The sequence below is a fragment of the Manis pentadactyla genome, chromosome 6, assembly GCF_030020395.1.
Source record: "Manis pentadactyla isolate mManPen7 chromosome 6, mManPen7.hap1, whole genome shotgun sequence".
Lineage (NCBI taxonomy): Eukaryota > Metazoa > Chordata > Mammalia > Pholidota > Manidae > Manis > Manis pentadactyla.
Window position 1 is genome coordinate 35,607,380 of NC_080024.1, and position 14,037 is coordinate 35,621,416.

Consider the following 14,037-nt stretch of genomic DNA (forward strand, 5'->3'; position numbering starts at 1 on the left):
AGAAGAAGCTAAATTCAAAAACCTGTTCTCTCATTTAACCAAAACCCTTACCATTACCTACAAAGCCCTGGCAATCTGGTCCCCCGCCACATCTCCAGCCCAACCAACCTCCTTGCTGCCTTTTAGCACACAGAAATCCTCATGTCTGAGGACCTTTGCCCCTCCATTCCCCCTTTCTGGAATGCTCTTTCCCCAGATGTTTGCTCCTCACTCCACACTGATCACTGCTCAGTTGTCCCCATCTTAGAATCTGAGAGAGGCCTGGACAACCATCCCACTTAAAGTATCAGCTCCTGCCCACTCTGTGCCCCGAGTTTGCATTGCTTCTTGTCCTCACATTTAGCACTGTATGCCATTACTCATTTCTATTTATGCCTATGCTGGCTGCCTCTCCAGCACAGCACAAGCCCCACGCAGCAGGGACTTTGTCATTTCTGTGCTCTGCCATAGCCCCTGACTGGCACAGAGCTGGCCCTTAACAAATAAATGGTTTAAATATTCATTATCACTCTTCGTGAAGTAACATTTATCCCCTTTAACAGAGGGAATGAGGCTCTAAGAGGTTAGGGTAACTCATTAAGAGTTGGAGCCAGAATCCAATCCTTATCTGTCAAAAGGTCAGAGTTATGTTTACTATGCCATCCAGTCATGCAAAAGAAGAACAATTGACAAAATGTAACACCTCACCCCATTGCCACACCTCACTTTCATAGCAAGCAGTCCTGTGCGGGAATCCTCACAGCCTCCATTGCAGATGGGGAAACAAGTGAATCTTACTCGGTGTGGAACCCAGGCAACAGGAGCAGAAAAAGGTTTATCTGGCCTAGAACTTGTACAGTTTTGAGGGGCTCCTCTTTAAGAAAAACAACACAAAACCATAAACGCATAATTAAGCTCAGGGCCTTAGAACAGGCCTCAGTCACAGGTGAGAGGTCCTGATGCTTGACCTTCCTTAGTCTCATGTTGAGTCCCTCCAGCCAGTCAGGGAAAGTGCTGTGGCTGTCCCTGGTCCAAAAGAGGCTCTCAGGTGGCCTGGGAGGTGCTAGCACTGAAGAAAGGCAGGTAGCGTGGTCCTTGCTGGACCATCAGATATTAAGGAAGCCCCTTAATCTTCCTGCCTCAGTTTCCCCCTTGCAAAGTGGTGCCAATATGCTGGGACAACATTAAAAGTGAGCAGTCTATGGCCATGGCGAGGGTGGGTATTTCAAAGGATGCCCCCTAACAGGGGCACTGCCTGGCATTGTCCCAGAGGTTCTGCAGAGCAAGCCCAGGTTCTGAAAGGGCAGACTCCGCACCAACAGTGGTCGCAATGAGCACCTTCGAGTCCTCAGAACCCAGCTTTGGTTCAGTTCTGCCAGGAACTAGCTGTGACAGGAAATTCACAATTTCCTCATCTGAGAAACAGTGGGAGTGGTTTGAATTAGTTCATCACTATGGTCGTCGCAACCTCGAAACTGCTCTCTGCTCTTGGCAAAGCCCTGAGAGCTGAGGTTCCGCCATCTATAAGCTGCTCCCCGTTACCTGTGGGGTTTGAGGCACATTAGGAAGGGCTGGAGCCTTGAGTGAGAAGAGCCATTTCTCTTCTTTATGGGTTGGGGTAAGCTTGGTAATCAGCCCGTGCATCTTGGAAGGAGAGGGAAAAGGAACGGGGGGAAGGTGGGGCCCAGGATCCGGAGCGGTCCTGAGGACCCATCCTTTAACTGCCGGGACGTGGTGGGGGGCTCCCAGACCGGCCCGCCGCCCCCCGGCGCCCCCCGGCGCCCCCCGGGGCCGGCGTGCGCAGGAGCCTCGGGGGAGCTCACCTGGCGGCCGTTCACGTAGAAGAGCAGCTCTGCCGCCGCGTCCATGGCGGAGACCCGGGGCCCGACGGCACCGCGGAGGCTCACCCGCACGTGGGACCCCGGCGCGCTGAGCCGGCGAGCGAACCCGGGCTGCTGGCGCCCGAAATGCGATCAGCCCCGATGAGGCAAGTCCAGATTAAGATCCGAAATTCCGCGAGCGCCCGGCCAGGAAAACTCTTGCCCGGGGTATGGAGACGTCACCGGAGCGCTCTGGCTGCACCGAAATCCTGGCCGAAGTCCTTCTCACCCCCGGCCTGGGGCGCTCCGCGTCTGTGCCACACTCTCCCGCCCCTTAGCAGGTCCTGCCGCTCCCGTGACACCTCTTCGGTCGTCTTATATTCGTGCATGTTTTCAGGAGCTTGCCAGCTAGATCTGAGGTCCGGGAACTCTTAGTGGTTTTTTTCGTATCTCGTCCCACGACGCCTGCTGCAGTCCCGCAGTCTTTGTAGTGAATCATATTCGTTCCAACTTTGCAGGAGAGGACCTTAAGGACGATGAATTATTTCACAACATTCTCTCACAGTTTTAGAAATAATTATTCAAGTTTGTTTTAAAAATCAATAGCTACCTTGATATAAAGGTTTTTTTTGAAGTTTTATCACTATTCACAGTTCATCCAGCAAATAATCACAAAGTTTTACTGTTACATAGCAACAGACATGTAAAAATAAAACTTGGAAAACAGTAAAAAGCATAAAAGTAAAAATCACCTGTAAGCCTACAATTTAGAATTTACGATTAGTAGGTTTTTGGGTCTATTTTTACAATTTTGAAATCTGTACTATAACACCTTTAAAAACTCAAGTGGAACCAAACTAGTTATTTTCCAGACTTGTTTTCACTTAACATACTTGGAACACTTTCCCATGTCATTTCATTTATTAAACACATTTTTTTAATCATTATGAATTTACAACTTTTTGTAAAGTTAATATGCTTTGTTCAATTGCAGGCATCATTCTTACTGATGTTCAGTTTATCCCATCTTGGGCCAATGGAAGCTACTTCAAACTGGAACCTGTGGCCTTTTGATATGGGCACATTAGTATTTGATAAATTTCCTTCCTTTCTAGAATAAGACACCCCAGGCTTACCTTGCCTATATCCTATCCCAGACTTGGAACCAGCCATTTCTCCAAAAAGCCCTGGATCCTCTGAGTGGGAAATAGTATTTGGAAACCACAATTTGGATGCTTGAGAAAAAAATTTTTAAAAAGAGAAGTGCAAAAAACATGAGTTCACACTAGTATTTCTAATTAAAATTTAAGATTGCAGTTTTTTAAAAACATTCTTGGATTTTATTATTGTATCTGTTCTCTTATGCGAAAAACCTTCGTTATGAAACCTTAACATAATTGCTTTAATCTGTCCTTAGATCTATTTCAAAACAGCCACATCAGTATTTATGGCAGCAGTAAGACTAGTGAAAGTATAAGGTTTCTTTAAAGTTCTTTTTATCCTTAGAGTATAATCTAAGACACAAATTCAAAATATTTTTCCTAAGGTCAGGCATCCGTCACCAACTTGATAGTTATTTTTATTCATTTTAGGTGGCTTTCAAGTTAGCTGTCCTCAATAACAGTTACTTTAGGTTGTTCCTTTTTTCTTTTCTACTTTGCTATTGCAAACCATGCTATAGTGGAGTTTTTGTATTTTTTTTCAAGATAATTTTTGGTGTAGTTTTCTGAAAGTGGGATTGCTAGGTAAAAATTTATATACATCTAATTTTGCTGGACATTGGCAAAATCTTTTCTATCAAGGCTGCATCATTTTGCATTCCCTCCAACACTGGATAGGAATCAGTGGGGGCAAAAATAAATGTAAGCCGCTGGGATTATTAGAACCTAGAAACTGGGAGGAGACGTGTGAGGGGAGAGCACTGCTCAGCCACTGTGTCTGCCTCAGGAGCTAGGGAAGGGGCTTCCGGGAGTTAGAACTCAGATCCAAAAGGATGGTGTGTGGCCAGGATGGTGCTGATATCTCAGGAGCCTGAAGGAGGCCCCCAGTGGGGCTAGGCCTGACGCCTGTGAGGGGGCCCAGCCCAAGCAGTGCTGGTACCACCACAGGGACTACTGGGCCTGGTTCTAGGAGAGCTGAACAAACTGCTCCCCACAAGGGAAGCCCCATTTGAGGTGTTGCTGCCCAGAAAAGCAAGCGAACAGAAGTCCCTTTTCCTTCTGAGTTCCTATCTCTTATCGCCCCCTACTGACAGAAGCTAAAAAGGACTCGGCTGGCAAATAAATATGCTTTGCAATTCCAGCATGACACAGCAAAGTTGAGAGAAGTGAACTTAGAGACAACAGTTGACACTCATTAAAAAGTGGAATTGATTGCATGAAAATAAGAATGTTTCAGTACCAACAAATTAATGAATATAGCTCATGCTAAAATATGTAAGGAGAATAATCATGTATCAGTTTTGTGATTATTAAGCTATTGTGTTTCAGCTTCAAATCCACACGTCCACTCTGTTAAGGCGATGCCTTCGCGAACTGCTTTTTTCCTTTGCTAGGCTATCTGGTAGAAGGTGCTAGAGGCAAATCAGAAGTATGGCAGAGGAAGAAAAGGTTTGCTCCTTCCGGTTTGCTTCCCGTTCTTATTGGCATCACCACAAAACACTTCACCCTGGCAGGAACAAGTGGCTTCAGTAGTGACAGCTGGCTCTAATTTGCAGCGTTTCCACTCTCAGACCAGTCTTGTCGTGGCCCTTTGGGAAAACAGCACCAAACCAGTTGTACACCTTCCCCAGAATCCTGGAACTCTTCACCTGAGTTTTTCAGTTTCAGTAATTCCATCCTTTTCTCTTTGTCCCCTCTGAAGGGCCCCCACTCATAAGATGGCGAAATTTCTGCTTCTCTTCTGGGTCCTCGGTTCCCGCCGGCGCCACCTGAACCCCAATCACCCCTCGCCCCACTAATCCCAGCACCTAGCCAATAGCCACCAGCCCCGTAGAAGTGACACCACAATCACCCCATGCCCCTTCCTATATAACCCAGCACCTTTCCCTAATAAAGCGGAATTCTCCGGTGAATTGCTGCTGTGTGTCACTCCCTTCCTTTCACCCTCAGCCCAAGGCAGTGGGTGCGTCTCATAGTTGGTTCCTCTGTGATACTCCAGTGGCCCTTTTGCCTTTCCAGTTCTGTTCAGTTCTCTCATATATGGTTAACAATTTATAAGATAATTGTGGTTTCTGTCTCTTGGCTGGATCCTACCTAATACAATCTCCATCCGTGGTAAAAACCACCTGACTACATTCAACACTCATTCAAGATTTTTTTAAAAACCACTCAATAAATTAAATTGACAGATAGCACTTTAAAGTGATTAGAAATACACATAACCAGCTCCAAACCCAGTGTCTTTGTTAATTGGGTAAAACCAGGGGTATTTTCATGAAAATCAGGAACAAGACAAGGATGCCCACTATCCCATACTATTTAACGTTTTACTTGCGGTAACAATCATGCAATTGGACAAGAGAGAGCAATGAGAGACATTAAGAACCAGGGGAAAGAAAAGAGGTAAAGGTAGCTTGGTTTTCAGGAGATATGTCTGGAAAATGCTACAAACAGTAACAGAGTTTAGTAATTAACATACAGAAGTCAATAATCTTCATATATGCAAACAAAAATCAATTATAAGAGGGAATCAAAGAGAAGATCCCATTTATATTATCAAGAAAAAAAATTTCTAGGCATTAATTTATGAAGAAATGTATAAAACCCCTGAGGGGAACTTTGAAACTCCCCTAAAGTCTCTACAATTTAAAAGAGTTATTAGTAGTGGGACAAAAAAAGACACAGACTAGTAGAAGAGAACAGAAAATCAAGAGATAAATTTAAGTATACATAGAAATACAGTATTTTAAAAAAGGTATTTCAAATCGGTGGTGGAAAATACAGACTTTTTAATTAATGGGGGGTCATTTTGGAAAAGGTGAAAATTGTATCCATACCCCATATCGTATAATAGAACAAAATTCATAGGAATCAGAAATTAAAATATAAAAACAAAATTAAATGATGTGTAAATGTCTTTATAATGGGAGGAGGAAGATTATTTCTTACTGTCACCAAATTCCACCAGCAATAAAAGGTTGATAAATATGACTACATAAAATGAAAAATAATTTCCATGGGACAAAAAAAAAAGATAAAAGACACATTTCATACAAAGAAGAAAAAAATAGAAATAAGCCATAGGAACAAAAATACAGTACTAGAGAATGACCCTAGGAGGTCCAAAATCTTAAATAGGAGTATAGGAAAGAGACCAAAGACTGTCAGGGTGCCACGCTCTTAACTACTATGCAAACTATTCCTTTATTAAAAGCTTCTGGCCTCCATTCAAACCATAATGTTGATATTATGAGTATTAAGTTCTGTGGCACTCTGTAGTCCTACAGCTTCTCCAAGTTTGGTCCTAGGACCAACTGCCCCAGAATTATCTGAAGTGTTTGTTTGTTAAAGATTTCTGGGTCCACCATTTTAGCTGTGAGATATTGTCTATGAAAGCTTTTCCATCTGGCAGAATAGAATTTGGTCATTTGAATACGTAAAGCTATGCTCTGTGATCTCAGATATGAATAGGGTTTATTACATTTTACTACTGAAATGCTAAGCACAGATCTTTAAAATAAAGTTATAAACCAATTCAAAAGAGCCTGAAAGGTTAAGCACCTCAACCAAGTCATCAGATTACATATAACAGCAGAAACACAGAAGCTGACACCTGACAATTATTCTGAAAGAAGAATGAAGGGTAAGAGAAAACTGACCGGGGCAGAGGCTACTGTGAAAACCGTATACATGTTCACATGTACTGAATGGTTTAAAACAAAACAAAACAAGATAGCTTGGTATGCCACAAGATAACCAATGCAAAAGTATTTATAATACATTTTATTTTATTAAAAGGTTAACAGTTACTGTTTAATTAAAGGTTGGTAGATTGACAAGCTTAAATGAGCAGGTAGATAAGTTACAGGATGGCCAAAATGATTTTAAAATTTAATATTACAAAGTAGCTATTTCATGCACATATATCTATCTAAACATAAGAATGGATAAATCAACATTCTATGAAAAGGCAGAAAACAAACAAGAAAATAAAAAAATTTTCGTTATGTGCTTTCACTTTGATCCTAGTTGTGTCTGTTTTGATTCATTATGGTTTGAGGATTCAGAAAAGCAGAATGCATAAATTCAGCTCATCTTCTCATCTTCCTGCAAAGGAGAAAAAAAGGGGAAGATTAACAATAATAAGAATCGAAAGCTAATGCTTTTGCTGTGAAGCATGGAGAAGAAAATTATTGCGTCATACCAAGAGTGGAGTTTCCTCAAACTATAAGTATTGCCACGAATTTGAAATTTAAAACATGGTTAAAAAAAAATTAACATAGGTTTATATATGTTTTACTACTTATTTCCTTCATATTATGAACTTATTAGCATACACATAAGGGTATTTGAAAATAATACAATTTAAAAAGTCAAACATTGATATTCTTACCCTAGGTTAAGAAATAAAACACTGCCACACTTCAGAAGCCGCCAGTGTGCCCTTTTCTGATGACATCTCTCTTGCCCCTCAAGAAGTAACCATTATCCTGAAATGTGTTCATCACTCCCTTGCTTTTCTTTATAGTTTTTACCATCTGTGCATTGCACTCCTAAAAGTATATTGCTTGGCTTTACCTATGCTTGACCTTTAAATCTATGGAATCATTTGGAGGTGCTTTTCTGTAACTTGCTTTTTTCACTCAACACCTTTACTCATTTCCAAGTCTCTCTTTCATTAAAACATTAAACATTTTATTCTGTATTTAATCTTATTATCCATTGGTTCTTCTGGACCCTTTACCCTTGTGTGTAGCATTTTTCTTTACTATGAGCTAGGCATTCATTTCACTTGGAACTCTATCTGTGGAAAATGTGTTGAGGACTGAGATGAAGTAATCTAGAAAATATCTGCCATTTGCTTCTGACAGACAACAGGGGGCACTGCAAGTCATGGACTAACGCTAAATCCTCAGCTTGATGTTTTCTGGGACTTTCAGGCATTGTGAATTACAGCTGCAATGCCAAAGACTTTGATTTTGGCTATGAAGTCTCAGATTTTTTCCTCTCTGCAATTCAGTTCCAGAGTCATTTTCTGGCGCTTAAAAAAGATGGTGGAAAGGTGATTTTTAGTTTGCTCCTCTACTGAGAGAGTAACTCAACTTTATTGAAGGATATCTACTATTAAACTCTTCATTTTAGCTAAGTCTAGGATCTGCCTTCTGTCTCCAGCCCCATAAGACTGTGAATGCAATGCTTTAGTCAGTCAAAAGCCAGTTCCAGGGTCCGTGTGCTTCTCTGGGTCCCTGTTCTCATTCAGTCTCTAACTTGAGCTTTCTCACTTCTCCACTAGCTGACAGATTCATTCACAGTGTTGTTGTTGTTCTGGTTTGGTTTTTTATATTTTACCCAGTAATTAAATTTTTTCAGTAAAAGGGTTGATCATGCACCTAGTATATCATGTTGCAAGATATGGAATTGTATTTATTCTTTACATTATCTATGCTTTTGAATGAGGCACATACACATGGTCCTACATTAAAAAGGTATGAAGGTTAGATACACACCCTGTACTCCTTTCCAGGCCTATATGACACCAGTGCCTTGAGGAATTAGGTAGAACTAATTATTTCAAAAGAGTTATCTATTCTAAACTAAATATAGCAAAATGCTGCACTGAAATGGTATACTATTTTAGTTTAGATCTACTGGGCATGCAGATTATGTGGTAAACAGTTTAGCTGGTAAAATTTTTTAAAGCAAAAATCACAGTGCACATTAGTATAAATACTAAGAATGATGACAACCCAGCTGACATTTTTTTTGCATTTTGGGAATGGCATGCAGCAAGTATATCCCAGCTTCTGATATGATTGAATCTGTTTGCAATGTGTTCTGGAGTGATCATCATAGGCACTGAGGATAGGAGTGGCAGGAAGGTAATATAACTCTATTTTTAAAAATCTTTATCCCTTAAGCCCCAAACCACTGTACATGACAGAGGGAGGTATTTTTAATAGTAAAAGCTCTAATCCACAATGAATGGGTACTATGATATTTATGTACCAAAAAGCAGAGCAACTGCCTTTATGAAGCAAAAACTACAGGCGATGCACAGAGACAGACAAAAGCAAAATAAGAGGAGATTTAATATAGTACTCTCAGTACAAGACAGATAAAGTAGACAAAAAATAGATAAAAGATCTAAGCAACACAATTAATAGGGTAAATCTATGAATAAATATTGAATTGTACACTCTGATAGTAGAGAATACTCTTCTAAAGTGCTCAGAGTAGTTACAAAAGCAAATCCAACACCACATCATGAAAAACATACACCATGACAAAATGCAGTTTACTCCAGAAATGAAAGGTTGGTTCAGTATTAGAAAGCCTATCAGAACCCTGTTAATAAATCTAGTAAATACAGCCAATGATTCTCTAACATCTTCTTATGCTGTATACTTGAAATCAATATTAGATTGTATACTAATGATACTTCAATAAAAATAAATAAATAAATCTAAGTAGAGAAAGCACACGATCTTTTCATAGATGCTAAAAAAGACTTTGACAAAATTCAACACTCATTCGTGATTAGAATACTCAACAGTCAATGAGAGACATGTTCTTATATAAGATGTATATATGTACTCTAACCCTAAAGCCAGCATCTTATTTAATGGGGAGACTAGAGGTATTTTCACTTAAATAAGAACAGGCTAGAATAAGAAGTATTCAACACTGTACTTGAGCTGTTAGCCAATAGAATGAGACAAGAGAAATCAATCAGAGACATGTGAAAAGGTAAAGAAGCAAAACTATATTTCCAGATGATTTCACAGTATCTCTGGAAAACTCCAGAGAATCAATGAGACAGAAAACAAAAGAATTGAGGAGGGGCGGATGATGGCGGCATGAGTAGAGCAGCGGAAATCTCCTCCCAAAACAACATATATCTATGAAAATATAACAAAGACAACCCTTCCTAGAATAAACACCAGAGGACACAGGACAATATCCAGACCACATCCGCACCTGAGAGAACCCAGCGCCTCGCGAAGGGGGTAAGATACAAGCCCCGGCCCCGCGGGAGCCGAGCGCCCCTCCCCCCAGCTCCCGGCGGGAGAAGAATAGGCAGAGCGGGAGGGAGACAGAGCCCAGGACTGCCGAACACCCAGCCCCAGCCATCCGGGCCAGAGTGCAGGGCCCTGGGTACTAGGGAAATAGGGCAGCAAGAACAGTGAGCGGGCACTGGAGGCCGGGTGTCGGAGGACATAAGAAAAGCGCGCGACCATTATTTTTTTTTTGCTTTTTTGCTGTTTTGTTTTGTCGAGCGCTTTTTGGAAGTCTTAAAGGGATAGGGACCCCAATACTAGGGAAACTGGGCAGAAAGACCGGTGAGCAGAGGCCCGAGGCTGGCACCGGAGAATAAAGAAAAACGAGCGACCACCTTTTTTTTTTAATTAAAAAATATATATTTTTTTTTAATTTAAAAATTTTTTTCTTTTTTTTTTTTTGGTGGTCGTTGTTTTGTTTTGGCGGGTGCTTTTTGGAAGTCTTAAAGGGGTAGGGCGGGACACTTAATCCAGAGGTAGGGAATCCGGGGATCTCTGGGCACCCTAACCCCTGGGCTGCAGGGAGCAAGGAGGCCCCTTACGGAGATAAATAGCCTCCCAGCCGCTCCTGCTCCAACGCGACTCCACCATTTTGGAGCAGCTGCCCGAGCCAGGCCACGCCCACAGCAACAGCGGAGATTAACTCCATAGCAGCGGGGCAGGAAGCAGAAGCCCTGTCTGCGCGCAGCTGCCCAGCACAAGCCACTAGAGGTCGCTGTTCTCCCAGGAGAGGAGGGCCACAAACCAACAAGAAAGGAAGTCCTTCCAGCCGTCACTCGTCCCAGTTCTGCAGACTATTCCTATCACCATGAAAAGGCAAACCTACAGGCAGACAAAGATCACAGAGACAACACCAGAGAAGGAGACAGACCTAACCAGTCTTCCTGAAAAAGAATTCAAAATAAGAATCATAAACATGCTGACAGAGATGCAGAGAAATACGCAAGAGAAATGGGATGAAGTCCGGAGGGAGATCACAGATGCCAGAAAGGAGATCGCAGAAATGAAACAAACTCTGGAAGGGCTTATAAGCAGAATGGATAGAATGCAGAATGCAGAGGCCATTGATGGAATTGAAATCAGAGAACAGGAACGCATAGAAGCTGACATAGAGAGAGACAAAAGGATCTCCAGGAATGAAACAATATTAAGAGAACTGTGTGACCAATCTAAAAGGAACAATATCCGTATTACAGGGGTCCCAGAAGAAGAAGAGAGAGGCAAAGAGATGGAAAGTATCTTAGAAGAAAAAATTGCCAAAAACTTCCCCAAACTGGGGGAGGAAATAATCGAACAGACCACGGAAATACACAGAACCCCCAACAGAAAGGATCCAAGAAGGACAACACCAAGACACATAATAATTAAAATGGCAAAGATCAAGGACAAGGAAAGAGTGTTAAAGGCAGCTAGAGAGAAAAAGGTCACCTATAAAGGGAAACCCATCAGGCTAACATCAGATTTCTCAACAGAAACCCTACAGGCCAGAAGAGAATGGCATGATATATTTAATACAATGAAACAGAAGGGCCTTGAACCAAGGATACTGTATCCAGCACGACTATCATTCAAATATGATGGTGGGATTAAACAATTCCCAGACAAACAAAAGCTGAGGGAATTTGCTTCCCACAAACCACCTCTACAGAACATCTTACAGGGACTGCTCTAGATGGGAGCACTCCTAGAAAGAGCACAGCACAAAACACCCAACATATGAAGAATCAAGGAGGAGGAACAAGAAGGGAGAGAAGAAAAGAATCTCCAGACAGTGTATATAACAGCTCAATAAGCGAGCTAAGTTAGGCAGTAAGGTACTAAAGAGGCTAACCTTGAACCTTTGGTAACCACGAATTTAAAGCCTGCAATGGCAATAAGTACATATCTTTCAATAGTCACCCTAAATGTTAATGGGTTGAATGCACCAATCAAAAGACACAGAGTAACAGAATGGATAAAAAAGCAAGACCCATCTATATGCTGCTTACAAGAAACTCACCTCAAACCCAAAGACATGTACAGACTAAAAGTCAAGAGATGGAAAAACATATTTCAAGCAAACAAGAGTGAGAAGAAAGCAGGGGTTGCAGTACTAATATGAGACAAAATAGACTTCAAAACAAAGAAAGTAACAAGAGATAAAGAAGGACACTACATAATGATAAAGGGCTCAGTCCATCAAGAGGATGTAACCATTCTAAATATATATGCACCCAACACAGGAGCACCAGCATATGTGAAACAAATACTAACAGAACTAAAGGGGAATATAGACTGCAATGCATTCATTCTAGGAGACTTCAACACACCACTCACCCCAAAGGATAGATCCAGTGGGCAGAAAATAAGTAAGGACACGGAAGCACTGAACAACACAGTAGAGCAGATGGACCTAATAGACATCTATAGAACTCTACATCCAAAAGCAACAGGATACACATTCTTCTCAAGTGCACATGGAACATTCTCCAGAATAGACCACATACTAGGCCACAAAAAGAGCCTCAGAAAATTCCAAAAGATTGAAATCCTACCAACCAACTTTTCAGACCACAAAGGCATAAAACTAGAAATAAACTGTACAAAGAAAGCAAAGAGGCTCACAAACACATGGAGGCTTAACAACACGCTCCTCAATAATCAATGGATCAATGACCAAATCAAAATGGAGATCCAGCAATATATGGAAACAAATGACAACAACAACACTAAGCCCCAACTTCTGTGGGACACAGCAAAAGCAGTCTTAAGAGGAAAGTATATAGCAATCCAAGCATATTTAAAAAAGGAAGAGCAATCCCAAATGAATGGTCTAATGTCACAATTATCGAAATTGGAAAAAGAAGAACAGATGAGGCCTAAGGTCAGCAGAAGGAGGGACATAATAAAGATCAGAGAAGAAATAAATAAAATTGAGAAGAATAAAACAATAGCAAAAATCAATGAAACCAAGAGCTGGTTCTTCGAGAAAATAAACAAAATAGATAAGCCTCTAGCCAGACTTATTAAGAAGAAAAGAGAGTCAACACAAATCAACAGTATCAGAAACAAGAAAGGAAAAATCACGACGGACCCCACGGAAATGCAAAGAATTATTGGAGAATACTATGAAAACCTATATGCTAACAAGCTGGGAAACCTAGGAGAAATGGACAACTTCCTAGAAAAATACAACCTTCCAAGACTGACCCAGGAAGAAACAGAAAATCTAAACAGACCAATTACCAGCAACGAAATTGAAGCGGTAATCAAAAAACTACCAAAGAACAAAACCCCCAGGCCAGATGGATTTACCTCGGAATTTTATCAGACATACAGGGAAGACATAATACCCATTCTCCTTAAAGTTTTCCAAAAAATAGAGGAGGAGGGGATACTCCCAAACTCATTCTATGAAGCTAACATCACCCTAATACCAAAACCAGGCAAAGACCCCACCAAAAAAGAAAACTACAGACCAATATACCTGATGAATGTAGATGCAAAAATACTCAACAAAATATTAGCAAACCGAATTCAAAAATACATCAAAAGGATCATACACCATGATCAAGTGGGATTCATCCCAGGGATGCAAGGATGGTACAACATTCGAAAGTCCATCAACATCATCCACCACATCAACAAAAAGAAAGACAAAAACCACATGATCATCTCCATAGATGCTGAAAAAGCATTTGACAAAGTTCAACATCCATTCATGATAAAAACTCTCAGCAAAATGGGAATAGAGGGCAAGTACCTCAACATAATAAAGGCCATCTATGATAAACCCACAGCCAACATTATATTGAACAGCGAGAAGCTGAAAGCATTTCCTCTGAGATCGGGAACTAGACAGGGATGCCCACTCTCTCCACTGTTATTTAACATAGTACTGGAGGTCCTAGCCACGGCAATCAGACAAAACAAAGAAATACAAGGAATCCAGATTGGTAAAGAAGAAGTTAAACTGTCACTAGTATGGGAGAATTTATTTGAAAATGACACATCCGATAAAGGCTTGACGTCCAGAATATA

The 14,037-nt window shown here is 41.1% G+C and overlaps 2 protein-coding genes across 6 annotated transcripts in view; both read right to left on the bottom strand.

Annotated features, from left to right (window-relative positions):
- LOC118933612 (aldehyde oxidase) overlaps positions 1-2,256 on the bottom strand; it is a 65,979-nt gene extending 63,723 nt beyond the window's left edge. The window contains exons 1-2 of one of the 5 annotated variants that reach the window (XM_036928131.2): positions 1,803-2,244; positions 701-743 (exon numbers count right to left, since the gene is read on the bottom strand). Coding sequence is in view for 2 of the 5 variants with exons in the window: in XM_036928126.2 (XP_036784021.2) it covers positions 1,803-1,847 (45 nt within the window). In the remaining 3 variants the exon portion in view is untranslated. Of the gene's footprint in view, positions 1-700; positions 854-1,802 lie in introns of all 5 variants that reach the window. The other 4 variants (XM_036928130.2, XM_036928126.2, XM_036928129.2 and 1 more) reach the window with 4 other exon arrangements.
- A 4,471-nt stretch (positions 2,257-6,727) lies between these two features.
- SGO2 (shugoshin 2) overlaps positions 6,728-14,037 on the bottom strand; it is a 55,089-nt gene continuing 47,779 nt past the window's right edge. Inside the window, exon 9 of the mRNA XM_057503713.1 lies at positions 6,728-7,066. Coding sequence (XP_057359696.1) covers positions 7,051-7,066 — 16 coding nt within the window. The 3' untranslated portion in view covers positions 6,728-7,050. The remainder of the gene's footprint in view (positions 7,067-14,037) is intronic.